We start from the raw sequence: 20,792 nt of genomic DNA on the forward strand, positions 1-20,792 counted from the left end.
CCTAAGATACAGGAAAAGCACCTAAGATACAGGAAGAGCACCTAAGATACAGGAAAAGCACCTAAGATACAGTTAGAGCACCTAAGATACAGGAAGAGCACATAAGATACAGGAAGAGCACCTAAGATACAGGAAAAGCACCTAAGTTACAGGAAGAGCACCTAAGATACAGGAAAAGCACCTAAGATACAGGAAGAGCACCTAAGATACAGGAAAAGCACCTAAGATACAGGAAAAGCACCTAAGTTACAGGAAGAGCACCTAAGATACAGTTAGAGTACCTAAGATACAGGAAAAGCACCTAAGATACAGGAAAAGCACCTAAGATACATCAAGGAAGAACTTAAGAGTAAAACTGCCTTGTAATGGTACGACTCGACAAAACTTAACTCAGTGACGTATATACACACATGAGCCAGTCGGGAAGGCTAATTAAGAGCAATAACGGTTTGTCGGTCATTTGTATACGAGATGAATCATTAACATTCTGGAAGACATAATTGTTGACAGTTATATATCTCCAAGAAATTTAATAAAGTCCACCAAATTATCCTCGTGAGCAGAAATATAAATGGTACATTGTATACATTCTGCGTTATGTCTTGTTTCAGTGAAGATTGTTCTATTCTCTTAAGGTTTATCCACATACAGTACTTAGAAAAGATGAAGGAAAAGGACAGGACACTATTGAGATAAGTACAGTATGATTGATTAGTACAGTACAGTACATGAAAGCCCAGGTGAGCTGAACCAAAATACGAAAAGTGTACTACATCCAGATAGGAATTCAATTGATTTTATCACTGATGTACAGTTGCCTGCACTTATACCTAAGTGGTACAGTGGCTGCATTCTGGGTTGTAGGTTTGGATTACATTGTTTTTCAAGTTGGGATGCTAATGTATTATTGCTTGGGGCTGTACTGCATATGTTTCTCTCGCAACAATCTAAATGGGATGGATATATAGGATCTCCCTTTATTTACAACACAAACCAAATAGAATATGTATTTCTCCTCTTTTTTTCTCTCTGGTTTCACTTAACTTTTCCACCCAGCTTGATTGTAATTGTCAACTATCACAAAGTTTAAAGTTTATCGCCCCAATCGTAGTGTGAAGTCTTCATACTACGATTGGAGAGATAAACTTTAACAAGCTGTATGCTGTCTTAAATTTAAAGAAATTATAGTGTGTGTGTGTGTGTGATTCTTATCGGAACATTCAAACATGTAATGTATTTCGGCCTTATCCACACTGAATTATATATATTTTCAAGACTGAAACCTGAAACTTAGTCTTTTTATTACTGTTTTCTACTTTTTGTGGATATCATGAAGATTAGGTCTACCTGCCCACTTGCTTTTGATGTTTTCTTAACTTACAGGTTTATTTATCTACCGCCTAAGTCACTTATTTATGTTATTTCATGTACTGTACAACATGGTAATGCCTCTTCTTCATGTATATTTATGCAATGGCTGCTAAGAATGAAAAAGTATATGGCTTATGACAGGAGTCTACGCTAAAGACAAGCTCGACCCCTTGACATTTACACGTTTTCTATGATAGCCTTAAATATTTATGGTAAAATTAAATCAAGAGATGGCGCAGCAGTCAGAGGCTGAACGTTAATTGAATGTAGTACAAGTTTCTCTATATATTCCTTCCTTGGTATAACACACCATTGTGACGTCACCAACGAGCCATTAGCCTGAGTGAGCCGTGAGGGAAGGACCTGTTGTGACTGGCTGTTGTGTGGTGATTGAATTTTTAGTATTTTATATCAAGTTATTTAAACACAAGCTTATGTCGCTACTGTCCTCTGTGGTGAGTAAATTGTTGGTATTTTTATTTACATAATTAAGTTATATGTGATGTCAGAGTTGGTTAACCACCGCCGTGGTAGTTTGTCAACCCAACAAGTAGTTACTGAGAGTTTTATTCCGTCATCAAATGTACATTTAGGCGAAGATGTTTTATAAAAAGGTAATTGCAAAGATAAACTCCGTCATTTTATATATTATGCTGCCTTGGTATTAGTGTAGTTTATATTGGTGTTTGTAGTAAGAAGTAATTCGTTGCCGTCGACGGATTGGCGAAATGACAAAATTAATAGGGTTAATGTTTGTTTTTATCCCAATAGGTATTTCAGATTTTGGTTAATATATAGAACTAACCCGCCAGGGCCGGTCCGACTAATTACCCAAATGTAGCCAAATGTAGCCGGAATGAAGTTAAATAATGGTCCTAGATGAATAAATCGGACTGCCAATCACTTCTAGATTATTATTTGGTGTCAAAGTAAAAAAAAATTGGTAAACTTAATTTAATCTGAGTTGTGTTAGGTTAGGTTAGAATAGATTAGGTTAGGTACATGCACTCGATCTATTAACTCAGATTAAATTAAGTTTTCCAATTTTTTGTGACTTTCTGACACCAAATACTAGTCGAGAAGTGATTAGCAGTCCGATTTATTCATCTAGGACCATTATTTGACTTCATTCCGGCTACATTTGGCTACATTTGGGTAATTAGTCGGACCCATTGGATCATCTTGAGGGAGTGAAGAGGCAGCACTGGTGGGGCGTGAGGAGACAGCAATGGGGGACTTCTTAAAATAGATGTCCAATTTAGACTGCACAGTTTGTTTTTTCTTTTCATTATAAATTTCTCTGAAGCAAGCAAGTGCATCTTGGATCATTCTGTCAACTTTGGCATACTGCTCATAATTTTGATCCATGCCATCAAACATTTGCATTGCTTTATTAATTGTAGCAAATGCCTCTGCTGTATGTTTCACTGAAAACTTTTTGGGGGGTGCAGGTTCTTCTTCTACATTTTCTCTCTTCTTCCTCTGCAATTTTCTGTGCATCCAGTTAATAAGATTCTCGTTACTTAGCTCTTCTGCTACACTTTCAACCAACTGTTCAACATCTTCATTATCAATTTCTAACTCCAGCTGTTTACCAAACTCCACTATCTTGTTACTAATATCCGAAGTAACTTCATTTTCATTAAATCCTTTGAAACTGTGCTCATATCTTTTCAGGATTTTCTTCCATATTCCATTCATGCAATGTTTTGTAACCTGATCCCATGCTGCACTAATGTTCTTTATACTGTACATGACAAAATGTTGTACTCCTTCCAAAACTCTCTGAGCATTTTCTCACCTTCAGTAGCAGCAACAGCCTAAGCAAAGGTCGCGCGTAAATAATACGCTTTAAAGGCAGCAATAGCACCTTGATCCATGGGTTGGATGATAGAGGTAGTGTTAGGTGGAATGTACACTACCTTAACATCAGGGTGCATGTCGTCCAGGTGTGGTGGGTGTCCCGGAGCATTATCCAAAATCTGCAAAATTTTGAGTGGAATCTGTTGTTGCAGACAATACTCCTTGGCTCGTGGATTGAAACAAGTCATGAACCAATCCTCAAACAGTGCTAAGGTCATCCAGGCTCTCTTATTACTGTGATAGAACACTGGCAGTGTGTGCTTGCTGATATGTTTTAAAGCCCTGGGGTTCTCTGAATGATAGATCATGAAGGGCTTTAGCTTGAAACCAGCAACATTCCCCCCCAACAGAAGTGTAATTCTGTCCTTGAATGCCTTGAATCCGGGCATTGTTTTCGTCTCTTTGTGGATGTATGTCCGCTCAGGCATGCACTTCCACAATAATCCAGTCTCATCCACATTGAATATTTGCTCAGGCAAATAATTCCCTTCCACAATCACTTCATCTAACTCCTCCTTAAAAGCTTCGGCAGCACCAACATCGGCACTAGCTGCCTCTCCACTCACCTTAACATTGTGTAGACTGTAGCGTGTTTTAAATCTATCAAACCACCCATGACTTCCTGTAAAGGTTTGATCACATTCATCTCCTGCCTGTTCCTTCAGGCTTTGGAACAGGCTTCTTGCTTTAGCCTGTAAGGTTAGAAGGCTTAAGGGTACACGCTTCTGTATCTGGTCTTCTATCCATATCACCAATAATTTTTCCATATCGTGAATAAGACCTTGTCTTTTCTTTGAAATTATAGTTCCCTTTATAGGTGTTGTTCCTTTCACTACATCACGAATATGTTCCTTGTCCTTCAGAATAGTGGATATGTCTGTCTGTATTACTTATCCATGGTAACCAATTTTTCTCATAGTTATGATGGAAGAAAATCACTCATGAGACAATTTCTCAGTACTTATGGTCATTTAGAGACTTGACCAAAGTTCCCATATTGATATTGTGTACAAGTGGCGAGGCTTAACTGGAATGTTGTTGACCCACAAAAACAAACCAGGCAGCACAGGGTTACCCAGTTAGTAATTAATATTGTTCATGTTTTTGTCCGGACTTTTGGCCCATTTGACTTCACTACAGTGGTGGGAGGATATTGCCATTGTTATTTGGCAAACTCTTGTTGAATTTTAATTGACTTGCTCAACTTTATATTCACATAAGTGTTATAATTCTTTAGTTGTTAAATTACACATTCTTACTTTCTAGTGAGTATGGAGAGGCTTGGCATAATTCTGGACGGTTACTCAACAAGCAGAATGTGTTTGATGATTTCCAAGCAGCTGCAGAGTTCTTAATCAGTGAGAGATACACATCCAGTAACAGAATCATCATTCAGGGTGGCTCAAACGGTGGACTACTAGTGGGAGCCTGTATGAACCTACGACAAGAGTTGTTTGGAGCCGTCATTGCTCAAGTTGGGTGAGTATTATAAAATGACTTTGATAGAACTTTTCCACTATCTTAGTAACTCCAGCATCTTGTATAATCTGTATAATCATAATGATCTCAGAAGTAGCTTAGTGTCTTCATTAGATTTTTTTTTCCAATAACTGCCACTGTTCCATTTGGGAAATCATGGGTCACACACACACACACACAAAATCATGACTTGAAAGTAAATTTCGTCTTTTTTATGAATTTCAAGATACAAATTCTAGAAGCCACTAAAACCATATAAAAATTTTGTATATCATGGATAGATGAGTCTGAAGTGAGGTAGAGTAACTGACAAGTACTGAGCCCTGTTTGTTGTTGATGCAAGAGGTGGTTGTAGTGACAAACAATGTGGTTGTGGCGGTGCAGCAGTGGGTGTCTGTGGTGCAAAGTGGGTTGTAAGTCCTTTTGTAAGTGGTGAGCCAGGCTGTGGCATCAAGGTGTGGGTGACAGCCACTGAGGACAGGGGGGGGGGGTGGATGAGGCATATGTAATTTCAAGTCCATCCAAAATGATAATAACAAGTTGATTTGAGGCTCCACCAGCCTTGTCTCTCCCTCTAGAGTGTCTACCAATCATCGACTTTCCATTGTTGGTATCATTTTTGGTGCTGGGCTTTAAATTAATGGCAGCAAATGCCAATTGTCTTGTGACAACTATAGCGTGATTTCAGTAACTCAGCCGAAAACAATGATTGTAGTTAAAGGTAATTGTTAAATCTTACCGTACCATAAAAAGACTTGAAACATATCAGATCACTAACATTGAATTTTACCCGTGATAGTATGTTGGATAGTTATACACCTCACATTTGCTGCACAATACTGAACTACTGCCAACATCACCTCACAGACAGAACATTACTATTGTCCACTTTTCACCAAAGGTTCTTCACCAATGTCATTAATGTCATTAATCATTACTTTTGTTTTTGCTATGTTCACTCCCATACTCTTTGACACCATTCCACTTAGTAAATGTCTCCCTAAGTATCCCTCACTAAGGATATCAAGTTTCTGGGTTATGTGCCCGCTCTGTGCACGATAAACGGTGAAAATCTGTCATCTTAGGCACAGCCAGAGGACTGTACAGTAGCCGTGTGCAACCATCAGTCTAATGTTAGTGTTGCTGGCTTTTACTAAATTTTCACTAATATCCTCCTGGGTTTATGCTGATTTATCATATACTGTAGTGACCTCTAGAAGTGTCAGTAGAACTGGAAAAGGCTCTGTAAAGGAAAATCTTAATCTCACTTAACCAATGTCATGATTTCTCGGTAACTTCCATGTCCTCCACTGACGTAGCTATTTCATTAATTATGTTCATTATTGGCTTCTAATTATAATGTACACATTATTTTTAAAAACACGTTTTATAGGATTTTAAAACATTTTCCCTTCTCTTCCCCTCCCACCCCCATTGAAACATACAGCAGCTTTTATATTGGAATCTATGGGAAAATGGAATCCAATTTATGAAATCAAGGACTGCCTGTACAATATATTACTTTAACATAACCAGTGTTCTCAAACCTTTTAAACAAGTGATACAACTATGTGTCAAATTTAATAATTTTTGTTAGTTAGAAAACATTGTCAGGGAGTTTTGATAATTCTGCCTCAAGAACTTTGCTTGTACTAATTATCATGAAAAAGGAACTCTTCAGAGATTTTTCTTATTTTAGGGTGATGGACATGTTGCGATTCCACAAGTTCACCATTGGTTATGCTTGGTGCTCAGATTATGGCAACCCAGATGAGAAGGAGCATTTTGAGAACATTTTCAAGTACTCGCCTCTACAAAATGTAAAGGTCCCACCCAAAGGTACTCAGGTATGTTTTTCACTCTAGGTAATTATTTTTCCTTGATTCATTTTCAGAAGACTACTGTATTTACTTTTCATACACCATACACTTATGGACAAAAGAAACATTTGTATCCATAATTATTCAATAATGCTATGAAAGCCATTGTAGTCTTAGAGGAGAGTAGAATAAATCTATTTATATTACAGAATAGGTTACTTGGCCATGATTAACAGGTTAAACAAGTGGCACTTGCCTTATCTCTTTTTGTTGGAAAAAACAAAATTTTTACCACACTTTGCATATATTCTTGGCAATCTTGTGTGACTTGATAGTCAGGAAATAATCTACTGCTACAAAATCCAGCCTTAGCCTGAATTTGGAAAGATCTCCTATATTTTACTGTCAGGTTGTAGAGTGAGAATTACTTTTGTCATTAGCCCTTAAGGTATGTCCATAACACAGGAGGTGGTAATGGAGACTTGTGGTAATTTATGTACAGTAATTTATATTATTGGTTTATTCCTCTCCTTCTCTTTACAGTATCCTGCAACTCTGCTGCTAACGGCAGACCATGATGATCGAGTGGTACCATTGCACTCCTTCAAACTGATCTCGGAGTTGCAATACAAACTTGGTAACAACCACACACAGACAAACTCTCTCTTAATTCGAATTGAAACAAAAGCTGGGCATGGAGGAGCAAAAACCCACAGCAAAGATTGTAAGTGAAGAAGAGACTATTAATAATATTCATGCATTTCGATTGTTATCTTGGAGAAGCATGTATGTGTTGTTTGGTTTTTCAAATAATGTTTATCTTGCAGATTGAGGAACACACGGACATCTACTGCTTCATCATGCAGGCCCTCAGTTTAGAGGCATCATCATGACTGAACCTTTGTAGTGACCCCCAGTTGTACCTCGGTAACACTTCATTGTACAAGATATCAACCATAGCTCCAAAATCTGTACCTTCTGTGACTTTTCTTTATATAAACTTGATAATACTTGATACTTACATTTTGATGCCAAAGATTGCAGAAAGAAAATCTCACTTTCATTTAGACGACAATAAATCACACAAGAATTTTCTAAAACGCCCATTGTATCTTACATCCTGATTATTTACAGTAGTTCTTTATGCTTATCAAAAATATATTGACATGTAAATTTAAACAATACATTAAATATGCTGCTTTGAGATTTTATTTTCATAACTTTTTGAAGTTAGACAGAAGACTATACACAAAGTAGTACAGTATTATAAGAATGAGAACTGATAATTAATCATTAAAACATAAATGCCCTAACAGTTACTGATGTTATTGCTACTTATCCATTATCTGCAGTTATAATTCTAAAACACGTATTCTGGGTGTCAAATATTCATTAGTAGGAAACCAACTCAGCAAAACTATTGTTGGTGAAAGAATACACATAGCACAGCACAACACTGATTAGCTCTATACTTTAGCTTATTTTTTTCTTCTCATAGTGTAGTTACTATGTGTGCATTTAAATATACAATTTATGCGTTTTCCTTGTATCCTCATCATGATCGTATTGACTCCATGACAAATCTGTTAACCTTAATGAAAGTATATTTTTTTTATATACATTATGGTAAAGGGGCACATGTTTGTGTTGCCATTTTGCCATAGGAGAGTGTTGCATTGTCATGTAGGCAACAACTACATACTGCTCTGCCCTTCCCTTTGTGTTGCCATGACTATTTTTAAGGGAAGGGAAATTGCACCGCATCCAACACCACCAACACACCAGCCCCTCCACACAGTCTCCAGTCCTTCCACACAGTCTCCAGTCCCTCCACACAGTCTCCAGTCCTTCCACAGAGTCTCCAGTACCTCCACACAGCCTCCAGTCCTTCCACACAGTCTCCAGTCCTTCCACAGAGTCTCCAGTCCCTCCACACAGTCTCCAGTCCCTCCACACAGCCTCCAGTCCCTCCACACAGTCCAGTCCCTCCACAGTCCCAGTCCCTCCACAGCCTCCAGTCCCTCCACTCAGTTCCACACAGTCTCCAGTCCCTCCACACTCCACACAGTCTCCAGTCCCTCCACACAGTCTCCAGTCCTCCAGTCCCTCCACACAGTCTCCAGTCCTTCCACACAGTCTCAGTCCCTCCACACAGCCTCCAGTCCCTCCACACAGCCTCCAGTCCCTCCACTCACTCCCACAGTCTCCAGTCCCTCCACACAGTCTCCATTCCACTCCACATACTAAACTTAACATTCGTGGACTCAGTCAATCAAGAACATGAAAGCCAGTTCTTAGACTTCATCCATGACTGGTACAATGATTACAAGCCACAGACTACTAAAGTCTCCATGATCTGATAGTTATACATACTTCACCAACAATGTCTCCAGGAAAACATGGTCAGCATCTTGTGAGCAGGCAACAACAGTGCTATGATGACCCTAAACTGAAAACAAACTCAGGGCTAGAGTAGGAGAGGTGGGTATCGGTTAAAACAAATTAGAACACCTCCAACTCTACAATTGTATTAAACCTCCCTTGCTGTTTGCAGGGAACGTGTAAACGAACTCGGACAAGATGCATGGGAGACATATTCAACAGCCTGAGCCAACACTCATCCCTCAGCAAAGCCTGGAAAGACATAAACACTATCAGAGGTAAAACAGTAGATCAAACCTTCCTGCAAATTCGAATGCACTACTAACAAAGTGGGCTCATGTGTCTAGCTATAACATGTTACCAACTAGGACTCGAGGACTCCTTGATGCGAAGTCTGTAGAGAAGTAATCTTATTAACTTTATGCTGGGTAAACAGCACGATGAGTGTGATGTTCCATATACTGAGTGGGAACTTGACGCTGCCTTCCCAAAGGTAGGTCTACTGCCCCTAGAGAGGACGGAGTCACCTACAACATCGTTATACTACTAAGGGTCTTGAAGGGGCAGGGGCGGTGGCGTTCTCAGGGGCCCTCCCAGATGCTGCAACGTTACTAGGGGCCCTCCCGAAGGAGGCAGCTCCCTCAGGGGCCCTCCTTAAGGGTGGCGGGGATCCCAGGGCCTGCCATGGTCAGTGGCGCCCCCAGGGGCCATTCCATGGGTGGTGGCGCCCCCAGGGGCGACAGCACTAGGGACCCTACCAGAGGTGGCAGCGTCCCCAGGGCCCTCTATGGGTGTGCAACGTCCCTGAGGCCCTCTCAAATCAGCTTAACCAGAGCCCTCCCAAGGTCAGTCAGGACTCAAGGGCCCCTAGAGTGGAAGCCCTATCAAAAGGCAGCACCACTCCCAGGCACCTTCAGGGTCGGTGGAGCCCCCAAGGGGCCCTGCCAGGGTTGGCCGGAGTGCTCCCAGGGGCCATGGCGACCCCACGGACCCTATTAGAGGCGATCCTCACAGAATCCCTATAGCCTTGGTTGTGGTGTTGTACATACAGCATACGTCCAGCAATCCCTTACTTAACTGTGATTGGTGGCTAAAATAAAATCCCCAAATAACAGCCAATAGGAGAACAGAGCAGTCAGTCAGCCCAACACCCCAACTTATGTTTTCCTGTTGGATATTTATTCTCCTTTACATTGTTCATGATGGGATGATACTGGAAATGCGATGGGCGGTGTATTTATTGAACGTTATATTTCCATTGTCCTAAATATTGCAATAACAACTGCCCAGGGACCCTACAGGTGCAGCGCTCCTGGGGCTCTCCCATTGCCATATCAGGTGCGATGCTCCCCAGGGTCCTCCCAGGGCCATAGCGACCCCACGGACCCCATTAGAGGCGTCCCCTCACAGGATCCCTATAGCTTGCTTGGTTGTGGTGTTGTACATACAGCATACGTCCAGCAATCCCTTACTTAACTGTGATTGGTGGACTAAAATAAAATCCATAACAGCCAATAGGAGAACAGAGCAGTCAGTCAGCACAACACCCCAACTTATGTTTCCTGTTGGATATTTATTCTCCTTTACATTGTTCATGATGGGATGATACTGGAAATGCGATGGGCGGTGTATTTATTTAACGTTATATTTCCCATTGTCTAAATTGCAATAACAACTGCCCCCACGGGCCCTACAGGTGCAGCGCTCCTGGGGCTCTCCCATTGGTATATTAGGTGCGGTGCTCCCCAGGGCACTCCAGAACAACAGCACCCAGTGGCCCTTGCAGGGGCAGCAGCGCCGCCAGGCCCAACTGAGGTGGCGGCGCTCCAGAGGGCATTCAAGGGGCAAGAGCGCATCCAGTGGCCCTTCTAGGGAACGCAGCGCCGGGAACAACTGAGGGGGCAGTGCTCCCAGGGGCATTCAAAGGGCAAAATCACCCAATGACCCTTCAGAGCCAGTGGCGCCCCAGGGACAAACTTAAGTGGCGCTCCCTGGGGCCTCTCAGGGCAACAGCACCCCCTGGGGCCTGCCTTAGGTGTGGCAGGGATCCCAGTGCCTGCCAGGGTCAATCGCACCCTGGGCCCCCAAGAGCAGCAGCGCCCCCAGGGGCCCTGCCAGTGGCTGGCAGTGCTCCCAGGGGCCTCCCAGGGCCATAGCGACCCCACGGACCCTATTAGAGGCGTCCCCTCACAGGATCCCTATAGCCTGCTTGGTTGTGGTGCTGTACATTTGCATACGTCAGCAATCACTTACTTAACTGTGATTGGTGGTAAAATAAATCCACCAAATAACAGCCAATAGGAGAACAGAGCAGTCAGTCAGCACAACACCCCAACTTATGTTTTCCTGTTGGATATTTATTCTCCTTTACATTGTTCATGATGGGATGACACTGGAAATGCGATGGGCGGTGTATTTATTGAACTTTATATTTCCCATTGTCCTAAATATTGCAATAACAACTGCCCCCACGGGCCCTACAGGTGCAGCGCTCCTGGGGTTCTCCCATTTGGTATATTAGGTGCGGTGCTCCCAGGGGCACTCCCAGACAACAGCGCACCAATGTGCTGCAGGAACGCAGCGCCCGGAGCCCAACTGAGGGTGGCGGCGCTCCCAGAGGCATTCAAAGGGCAAAGCACCCAGTGGCCCTTGCAGGGGCAGCAGCGCCGCCAGGAGCCCAACTGAGGGGTGGCGGCGCTCCCAGAGGCATTCAAAGGGGCAAAGGTGCACCCAATGACCCTTCCAGAGCCAGTGGCGCCCCCAGGGGCCAAACTTAGAAGTGGTGGCGCTCCCCGGGGCCCTCTCAGGGGCAACAGCGCCCCCTGGGGCCCTGCCTTAGGTGTGGCGGGGATCCCAGTGCCTGCCAGGGTCAATGACGCACCCTGGGCCCCCCAAAGAGCGGCAGCGCCCCCAGGGGCCCTGCCAGGGTTGGCGGTGCGCCCAGGGGCCCTCCCAGGGGCCATAGCGACCCCACGGACCCTATTAGAGGCGTCCCCTCACAGGATCCCTATAGCCTGCTTGGTTGTGGTGTTGTACATACAGCATACGTCCAGCAATCACTTACTTAACTGTGATTGGTGGACTAAAATAAAATCCACCAAATAACAGCCAATAGGAGAACAGAGCAGTCAGTCAGCACAACACCCCAACTTATGTTTTCCTGTTGGATATTTATTCTCCTTTACATTGTTCATGATGGGATGATACTGGAAATGCGATGGGCGGTGTATTTATTGAACGTTATATTTCCCATTGTCCTAAATATTGCAATAACAACTGCCCCCAGGGACCCAACAGGTGCAGCGCTCCCTGGGGCTCTCCCATTTGCCATATCAGGTGCGATGCTCCCAGGGGTCCTCCCAGGGGCCATGGTGACCCCACGGACCCCATTAGAGGCGTCCCCTCACAGGATCCCTATAGCTTGCTTGGTTGTGGTGTTGTACATACAGCATACGTCCAGCAATCCCTTACTTAACTGTGATTGGTGGACTAAAATAAAATCCACCAAATAACAGCCAATAGGAGAACAGAGCAGTCAGTCAGCACAACACCCCTACTTATGTTTTCCTGTTGGATATTTATTCTCCTTTACATTGTTCATGATGGGATGACACTGGAAATGCGATGGGCGGTGTATTTATTGAACGTTATGTTTCCCATTGTCCTAAATATTGCAATAACAACTGCCCCCACGGGCCCTACAGGTGCAGCGCTCCCTGGGGTTCTCCCATTTGGTATATTAGGTGCGGTGCTCCCAGGGGCACTCCCAGGGGCAACGGCGCACCCAGTGGCCCTTGCAGGGGCAGCAGCGCCGCCAGGAGCCCAACTGAGGGGTGGCGGCGCTCCCAGAGGCATTCAAAGGGGCAAAGGTGCACCCAATGACCCTTCCAGAGCCAGTGGCGCCCCCAGGGGCCAAACTTAGAAGTGGTGGCGCTCCCCGGGGCCCTCTCAGGGGCAACAGCGCCCCCTGGGGCCCTGCCTTAGGTGTGGCGGGGATCCCAGTGCCTGCCAGGGTCAATGGCACCCCTGGGCCCCCCAAAGAGCGGCAGCGCCCCCAGGGGCCCTGCCAGGGTTGGCGGTGCTCCCAGGGGCCCTCCCAGGGGCCATAGCGACCCCACGGACCCTATTAGAGGCGTCCCCTCACAGGATCCCTATAGCCTGCTTGGTTGTGGTGTTGTACATACAGCATACGTCCAGCAATCACTTACTTAACTGTGATTGGTGGACTAAAATAAAATCCACCAAATAACAGCCAATAGGAGAACAGAGCAGTCAGTCAGCACAACACCCCAACTTATGTTTTCCTGTTGGATATTTATTCTCCTTTACATTGTTCATGATGGGATGATACTGGAAATGCGATGGGCGGTGTATTTATTGAACGTTATATTTCCCATTGTCCTAAATATTGCAATAACAACTGCCCCCAGGGACCCAACAGGTGCAGCGCTCCCTGGGGCTCTCCCATTTGCCATATCAGGTGCGATGCTCCCAGGGGTCCTCCCAGGGGCCATGGTGACCCCACGGACCCCATTAGAGGCGTCCCCTCACAGGATCCCTATAGCTTGCTTGGTTGTGGTGTTGTACATACAGCATACGTCCAGCAATCCCTTACTTAACTGTGATTGGTGGACTAAAATAAAATCCACCAAATAACAGCCAATAGGAGAACAGAGCAGTCAGTCAGCACAACACCCCAACTTATGTTTTCCTGTTGGATATTTATTCTCCTTTACATTGTTCATGATGGGATGACACTGGAAATGCGATGGGCGGTGTATTTATTGAACGTTATATTTCCCATTGTCCTAAATATTGCAATAACAACTGCCCCCACGGGCCCTACAGGTGCAGCGCTCCCTGGGGTTCTCCCATTTGGTATATTAGGTGCGATGCTGCCAGGGGCACTCCCAGGGGCAACGGCGCACCCAGTGGCCCTTCTAGGGGCAGCAGCGCTGCCAGGGACACAACTGAGGGGTGGCGGCGCTCCCAGAGGCATTCAAAGGGGCAAAGGCGCATCCAGTGGCCCTTCTAGGGGCAGCAGCGCCGCCAGGGGCCCAACTGAGGGGTGGCAGTGCTCCCAGGGGCATTCAAAGGGGCAAAGGTGCACCCAATGACCCTTCCAGAGCCAGTGGCGCCCCCAGGGGCCAAACTTAGAGGTGGTGGCGCTCCCCGGGGCCCTCTCAGGGGCAACAGCGCCCCCTGGGGCCCTGCCTTAGGTGTGGCGGGGATCCCAGTGCCTGCCAGGGTCAATGGCGCACCCTGGGCCCCCCAAAGAGCGGCAGCGCCCCCAGGGGCCCTGCCAGGGTTGGCGGTGCTCCCAGGGGCCCTCCCAGGGGCCATAGCGACCCCACGGACCCTATTAGAGGCGTCCCCTCACAGGATCCCTATAGCCTGCTTGGTTGTGGTGCTGTACATATTGCATACGTCCAGCAATCACTTACTTAACTGTGATTGGTGGACTAAAATAAAATCCACCAAATAACAGCCAATAGGAGAACAGAGCAGTCAGTCAGCACAACACCCCAACTTATGTTTTCCTGTTGGATATTTATTCTCCTTTACATTGTTCATGATGGGATGACACTGGAAATGCGATGGGCGGTGTATTAATTTTGCTTCATATCTCCCATTGTCCTAAATATTGCAATAACAACTGCCCCCAGGGACCCTATAGGTGCAGCGCTCCCTGGGGCTCTCCCATTTGCCATATCAGGTGCGATGCTCCCACGGGTCCTTCCAGGGGCCATGGCGACCCCACGGACCCCATTAGAGGCGTCCCCTCACAGGATCCCTATAGCTTGCTTGGTTGTGGTGTTGTACATATAGCATACGTCCAGCAATCCCTTACTTAACTGTGATTGGTGGACTAAAATTATATCCACCAAATAACAGCCAATAGGAGAACAGAGCAGTCAGTCAGCACAACACCCCAACTTATGTTTTCCTGTTGGATATTTATTCTCCTTTACATTGTTCATGATGGGATGACACTGGAAATGCGATGGGCGGTGTATTAATTTTACTTCATATCTCCCATTGTCCTAAATATTGCAATAACAACTGCCCCCACGGGCCCTACAGGTGGAGCGCTCCCTGGGGTTCTCCCAATTGCCATATTAGGTGCGATGCTCCCAGGGGCGCTCCCAGGGGCAACGGCGCACCCAGTGGCCCTTGCAGGGGCAGCAGCGCCGCCAGGAGCCCAACTGAGAATAAATACCCAACAGGAAAACATAAGTTGGGGTGTTGTGCTGACTGACTGCTCTGTTCTCCTATTGGCTGTTATTTGGTGGATTATATTTTAGTCCACCAATCACAGTTAAGTAAGGGATTGCTGGACGTATGCTGTATGTACAACACCACAACCAAGCAGGCTATAGGGTTCCTGTGAGGGGACGCCTCTAATGGGGTCCGTGGGGTCGCCATGGCCCCTGGGAGGACCCCTGGGAGCATCGCACCTGATATGGCAAATGGGAGAGCCCCAGGGAGCGCTGCACCTGTAGGGTCCCTGGGAGCAGTTGTTATTGCAATATTTACGACAATGGGAGATATGAAGTAAAATTAATACACCGCCCATCGCATTTCCAGTGTCATCCCATCATGAACAATGTAAAGGAGAATAAATATCCAACAGGAAAACATAAGTTGGGGTGTTGTGCTGACTGACTGCTCTGTTCTCCTATTGGCTGTTATTTGGTGGATTTTATTTTAGTCCACCAATCACAGTTAAGTAAGGGATTGCTGGACGTATGCTATATGTACAGCACCACAACCAAGCAAGCTATAGGGATTCTGTGAGGGGGCGCCTCTAATAGGGTCCGTGGGGTCGCTATGGCCCCTGGGAGCACCGCCAACCCTGGTAAGGCCCCTGGGGGCTCCACCGACCCTGAAAGTGCCCCTGGGAGTGGTGCTGCCTTTGGTAGGGCCTCTGCCCCTCGCAGGGCCTTTAGGGTCACGACTGCCTTTGGGAGGGTCTTTCGGGTTACCGCCGATTTGAGAGGGCCTCTAGGGACGTTGCCACCCATATGGAGGGCCCCTGGGGGCGCTGCCACCTCTGGTAGGGCCCTTAGGTGCGCCGTCGCCCCTGGGGGCGCCACCACCCATGGAATGGCCCCTGGGGGCGCCACTGACCATGGCAGGCCCTGGGGTCCTCGCCACCCTTAAGGAGGGACCCTGAGGGCGCCGCCTCCCTTGGGAGGGCCCCTAGTAACGTTGCAGCATTTGGGAGGGCCCCTGAGAACGCCACCGCCCCTGGGGGCGCCAATGCCCCTTCAAGACCCGTGGGGACGCCACATCCCCTGGCAGCGCCCCCAGGGGCACTTTCAAGGTCGGTGGAACCCCCAGGGCCTTCCCAAAGGTGACGGAGCTTCCAGGGGCCTTGCCAGAGGCTGTAACACACCCAGGGCATCTTCCATGGGCTTTGAAACATCTTGAGCCCTCCGAGGAGTGATGGCGTCCTCCATTGCCCTCCCAGTGGCAGCGACGTCCTGAGGGGCCCTTCCAAAAGTGTCGGAGCCCTGCCAGGGACTGTGGCACCACCAGGTCCTCTTCCAGGGGTTGTGGCACTCCCTGGGGCGGCAGCGCCCCTCGGGACCCTTCCAGGGGTGGCGGCGACCCTAGGGGCCTTATTAGAGGCGTCCCCTCACAGGATCCCTATAGCCTGCTTGGTTGTGGTGTCGTACATACAGCATACGTCCAGCAATCACTTACCTAACTGTGATTGGTGGACTAAAATAAAATCCACCAAATAACAGCCAATAGGTGGAGGGACTGGAGACAATGTAGAGGTACTGGAAATTATGTGGAGGGACGGGAGACTGTGTGGAGGGACTGGAGACTATGTGGAGCGACTGGAGAATATGTGGAGGGACTGAAAAGTATTGAGGGACTGGAGACTGTGTGGAGGGATTGGAGACTATGTGGAGGGACTAGAGACTACGTGGAGGGACTGGAGACTTTTGTAACCCTGAAACAGTGTAGCAGGCCTTCTGTTGGTGAGGTAACCATTTATCCAGTGTAACAGCCGACCTCCTATATTCATTTTGGCTAGTTTGTACAATATAAGTTGCCTATTGGCAATATCAAATGCAGCTTTTAGGTCAAGAAATATGGTGTATGTCTTTCATCCACGTGCACAGTTAGGAATGTGGTGATGCAATTATGTGCACATTTACCATGGGTGAAGCCATTTATGTTAAGAGACATGTGTTCTCTGATTCTATATAAGAGTTTGCCAAGAATCATTCTCTCAAAGGTTTTACACAGGCAGCTAGTTAGTGATATGGGATGAAAAGCATCAGGCTGTCCTGATTTCGGTATTAGTACAACAATACTGCTGGTCCATGATATGGGTAGTTGGCCCTCGGCTGGACTCATATTGTACAATGCCAAAAAGTCGATAATCTACTTCCCCAAAAAGTCGATAATCTACTTTCCCGAAAAGTAGATAATCTACTTTTCAGATAAGTAGATAACCAACTTACCCAGAAAGTATATATTTCCCATCTTCTGTAATACAAATTTCCTGCTTTCTATGATAATCTACTTCGGAAAATTGGGTAACATTTTCCAAAAAGTCGATAATCTACTTCCCCAAAAAGTCGATAATCTACTTTCTTTGATGCAACATAGAAAATGTTAAAAAATTTCCATCTTCTTTTAGGCATCCATCATTGAAAATGGGAAATTTTTCATAGAATATGGTCAATTAATCAAAAAGGGTAATACAACCAAAATGGAATTTATTTGGAAATTTTAATCATACATACTGTACTTGGAAATGTTAACAACTCTCCCAAAAAGTAAATTATGTACTTCTTGTAAAGGCAGAAAAAGTTTTCTACTTTTCTGAAAAGTAGAAAGTTTTTTTCTATAATGAACACAAGTAAGATCAACTATGGCGTTCGTAAATCCCTGATGTACTGTACAGTAAGTTATCACATTAACTTGGGTCTCAACAATTTAAGATTATTTACCATTGTTCAGACTATGGTTACACATGTTTATTTACCATTGTTCATACTATGGTTACACATGTTTAATGTTTAAAGAGTTTTCTTTGCTGAAAGCATCTAATCAATTTACATTCGTAAGTGACTATAGATGACCGAAGAAAAATAATACAATATCATTATGTTCATAATAAATCATTAAAATACAAGTACATACAAATCTTTGATCTATTTCATCCATTGTTTATCCTGGACTTCACAATGTCCATTCCAGTTGATAAAGGAGGAGGGCAATGATAAGAAAAAAAGAAAACAGTGGGGAGTCCCTGAACCTGGATGATGCCAGGTCCGAGGGCCAGGGTTCTCTCCCAAGAGGATTCTGACTCCTGGAACCACTGAACAAACAAGCATGCTGGTCCAAATGCCATTTACATCTTGGAAGAAGCCTCCTGACCCCAGCTAAAACGGATAAAAAAAAAAGGCTAACCAAGTTCAGGACCGGCTCTCCTTGTCCTAGGTTGGGGACTTCCTGGATGAGGAATTCCAAACCCTTAAATGAAAGGGAACCCAAGCAGCCTAATGCTGACTTCCAAGACACAGCAAATGCTGCTCATAGGGTCAGTTACCTCCTCCAGGAAGCTCCTTATCCCAGATACATAAATGTCCGAATCCTCTAGAACGGAGATATAATGTTCCGAGAGTAAGGTACTTTCCAGAACAGACTTCTGACCCCCGTTGTAAAGTGGTAGGGGAAAGGGGGCAAATGTAGTTGATGATTCTTCAAATTACATTGATATTTGAGTATTGTTTTCTTTGATTCTAACTTTCTTTAATAAAAATTTCCTCTTATTTTCTTCCTGCTAAAACCTCTTCTGCTTTAACATTCTTCTATACCTACTGCTGGAGAGTTTTATGTTCCTACACATCATAGGGTCTTCCTCCTGGGGGACACACATGCCCTACAATCCTGACCTCCCGGGGGACGCACACATGCCCTACAATCCTGACCTCCTGGGGGACGCACACATACCCTACAACCCCTGACCTCCTGGGGACACACACACATACCCTGCCCCTGACCTCCTGGGGACACACACATGCCCTACAGCCCTGACCTCCTGGGGACACACACATACCCTACAACCCTGACCTGGGGGGACACACACACCCCTAACCCTGACCTCCTGGGGGACACACACATACCCTACAACCCTGACCTCCTGGGGGACGCACATGCCCCTACAGTCCTGACCTCCTGGGTGACACACACACATACCCTACAACCCTGACCTCCTGGGGGACACACACACACATACCCTACAACCCTGACCTCCTGGGGGACACACACATACCCTACAACCCTGACCTCCTGGGGGACACACACATGTCCTACAACAATGACATGCCAGAAGGGCTAATCTCACAAACAACAGAAATTCGATGTCTATTTTTATAAATTAATCAGCGATTGAGCTTGCCAGGAAAAAGTGAAATAGGCATCAAATACACACGCTGTTAACCTTGGTTTCACAAACTCAGAAGGGATTTCTAGACAAGGAGCCTCTATGAGTATACGTTGAGATCTTGGAGATAAGGAGTTTGACATATTCTTTTCAGGAGATTAATGACTTTCTTAAATAGACAACTGACAATAATAAAACTGCAAATATCAGATTCTCTGAGGTTTGGGAATGAAAATAATCTAACTTCAGTAGCAATTGGAAACTCATGGCTATCCTCATGGAAGACATCTTGAGATGCCATTCGTACTGGCAGACTCGACGCTCACTTACTTGACAAGTGTTACTAACAATAAAGACAGTTGAAGTTTTCAACATCACTCACAAAGGATCTTGAATGCTTTAACTGTAATCAAACATATCTAAGTTGACTCTAAACAATGGTGTGCTCTCACATTCAAATTTACTTCATAGGGAGGTTGGATTCAGTAAGTCCGAGAAAATGGCCGGCACCTTAAGCCAGGGAAAACTCGTTTCTTCCTAGGGAAGCATAATATGAATCACCAGGTTTCAAACAGACCAGCAGTCATTGCGACCATGACATGATATTCAAGTGCTGTACCATCTATCAAACAATATTGCATCTACATAAGTTTATACTTTATGTACAGTACATTTAAAGACATTAGAAGAATGAGCACCAATCATGAAATCAGAAGTTATGATGACCTAATCAAACCCTGCCCAGCAGCCCAGAATGTTCGTGCATCAGAAGCCAAGGTCATACAGTAAATACAGTATTTTGTTATATTTTCCAAGTAGGATTTTAGACTTCCTACACCTGACTGAATATTGTCAAAAGAGCTTATATATAAGTACTGTACAATTTAATTGGGATATATTTTTGGCCATCACATTTTATGGTGATACAGTATAAATAAATCTTCGAGATATAACATACAGTATATTACTACTGTGGTATTCAACACCATCGGTTGTCCAGTAACAGTTAGTAACACGGTTTAAATCTATTATAATACCTTTGTTATTTGCTTATACCAGGGTATGCCATTGAATCAGCACATAGACTACTCCCTTATAAATATCAGATAGCAAGCATAAGTAATTTTCAGAGTTTTGATATAGTAGCAGTGGTGAATTTATTAACTGTGGTGGAGTAGGGCCTCATTTGTCTACTTCACATATTACCACAGGGTTTTCAGTTCTTGCATTAATAATTTATACTGTATAAGCGTAAACCATCATTCCAAAACTCTTGACGTGCACTCTTGTCCAATATCCAGCCCCACATAGCTCTCCTCCCCATTATAATCATCAGGATGGTCTTGTCCACCATCTTGGATAATGAACCACTGCATCTGAAACACATTGGTATGATTAATATGTTTGTTTACATCTGAAATATTAACTATCACAATACAGTATGTGAATAAAACCATCAGGAG

At 44.9% G+C, this 20,792-nt stretch overlaps 1 protein-coding gene across 1 annotated transcript in view; it reads left to right on the plus strand.

Moving 5' to 3' along the window:
* Positions 1 to 7,657, plus strand: part of LOC121861276 — a 49,660-nt gene extending 42,003 nt beyond the window's left edge. The window contains exons 10-13 of the mRNA XM_042358922.1: positions 4,501 to 4,713; positions 6,413 to 6,560; positions 7,077 to 7,257; positions 7,361 to 7,657. Of these exons, the coding sequence (XP_042214856.1) occupies positions 4,501 to 4,713; positions 6,413 to 6,560; positions 7,077 to 7,257; positions 7,361 to 7,365 (547 nt within the window). The 3' untranslated portion in view covers positions 7,366 to 7,657. The remainder of the gene's footprint in view (positions 1 to 4,500; positions 4,714 to 6,412; positions 6,561 to 7,076; positions 7,258 to 7,360) is intronic.
* Positions 7,658 to 20,792: the final 13,135 nt, after the last annotated feature.

This window comes from Homarus americanus, unplaced genomic scaffold, assembly GCF_018991925.1.
Source record: "Homarus americanus isolate GMGI-L3 unplaced genomic scaffold, GMGI_Hamer_2.0 scaffold55693, whole genome shotgun sequence".
In the NCBI taxonomy this organism is placed as follows: Eukaryota; Metazoa; Arthropoda; class Malacostraca; order Decapoda; family Nephropidae; genus Homarus; species Homarus americanus.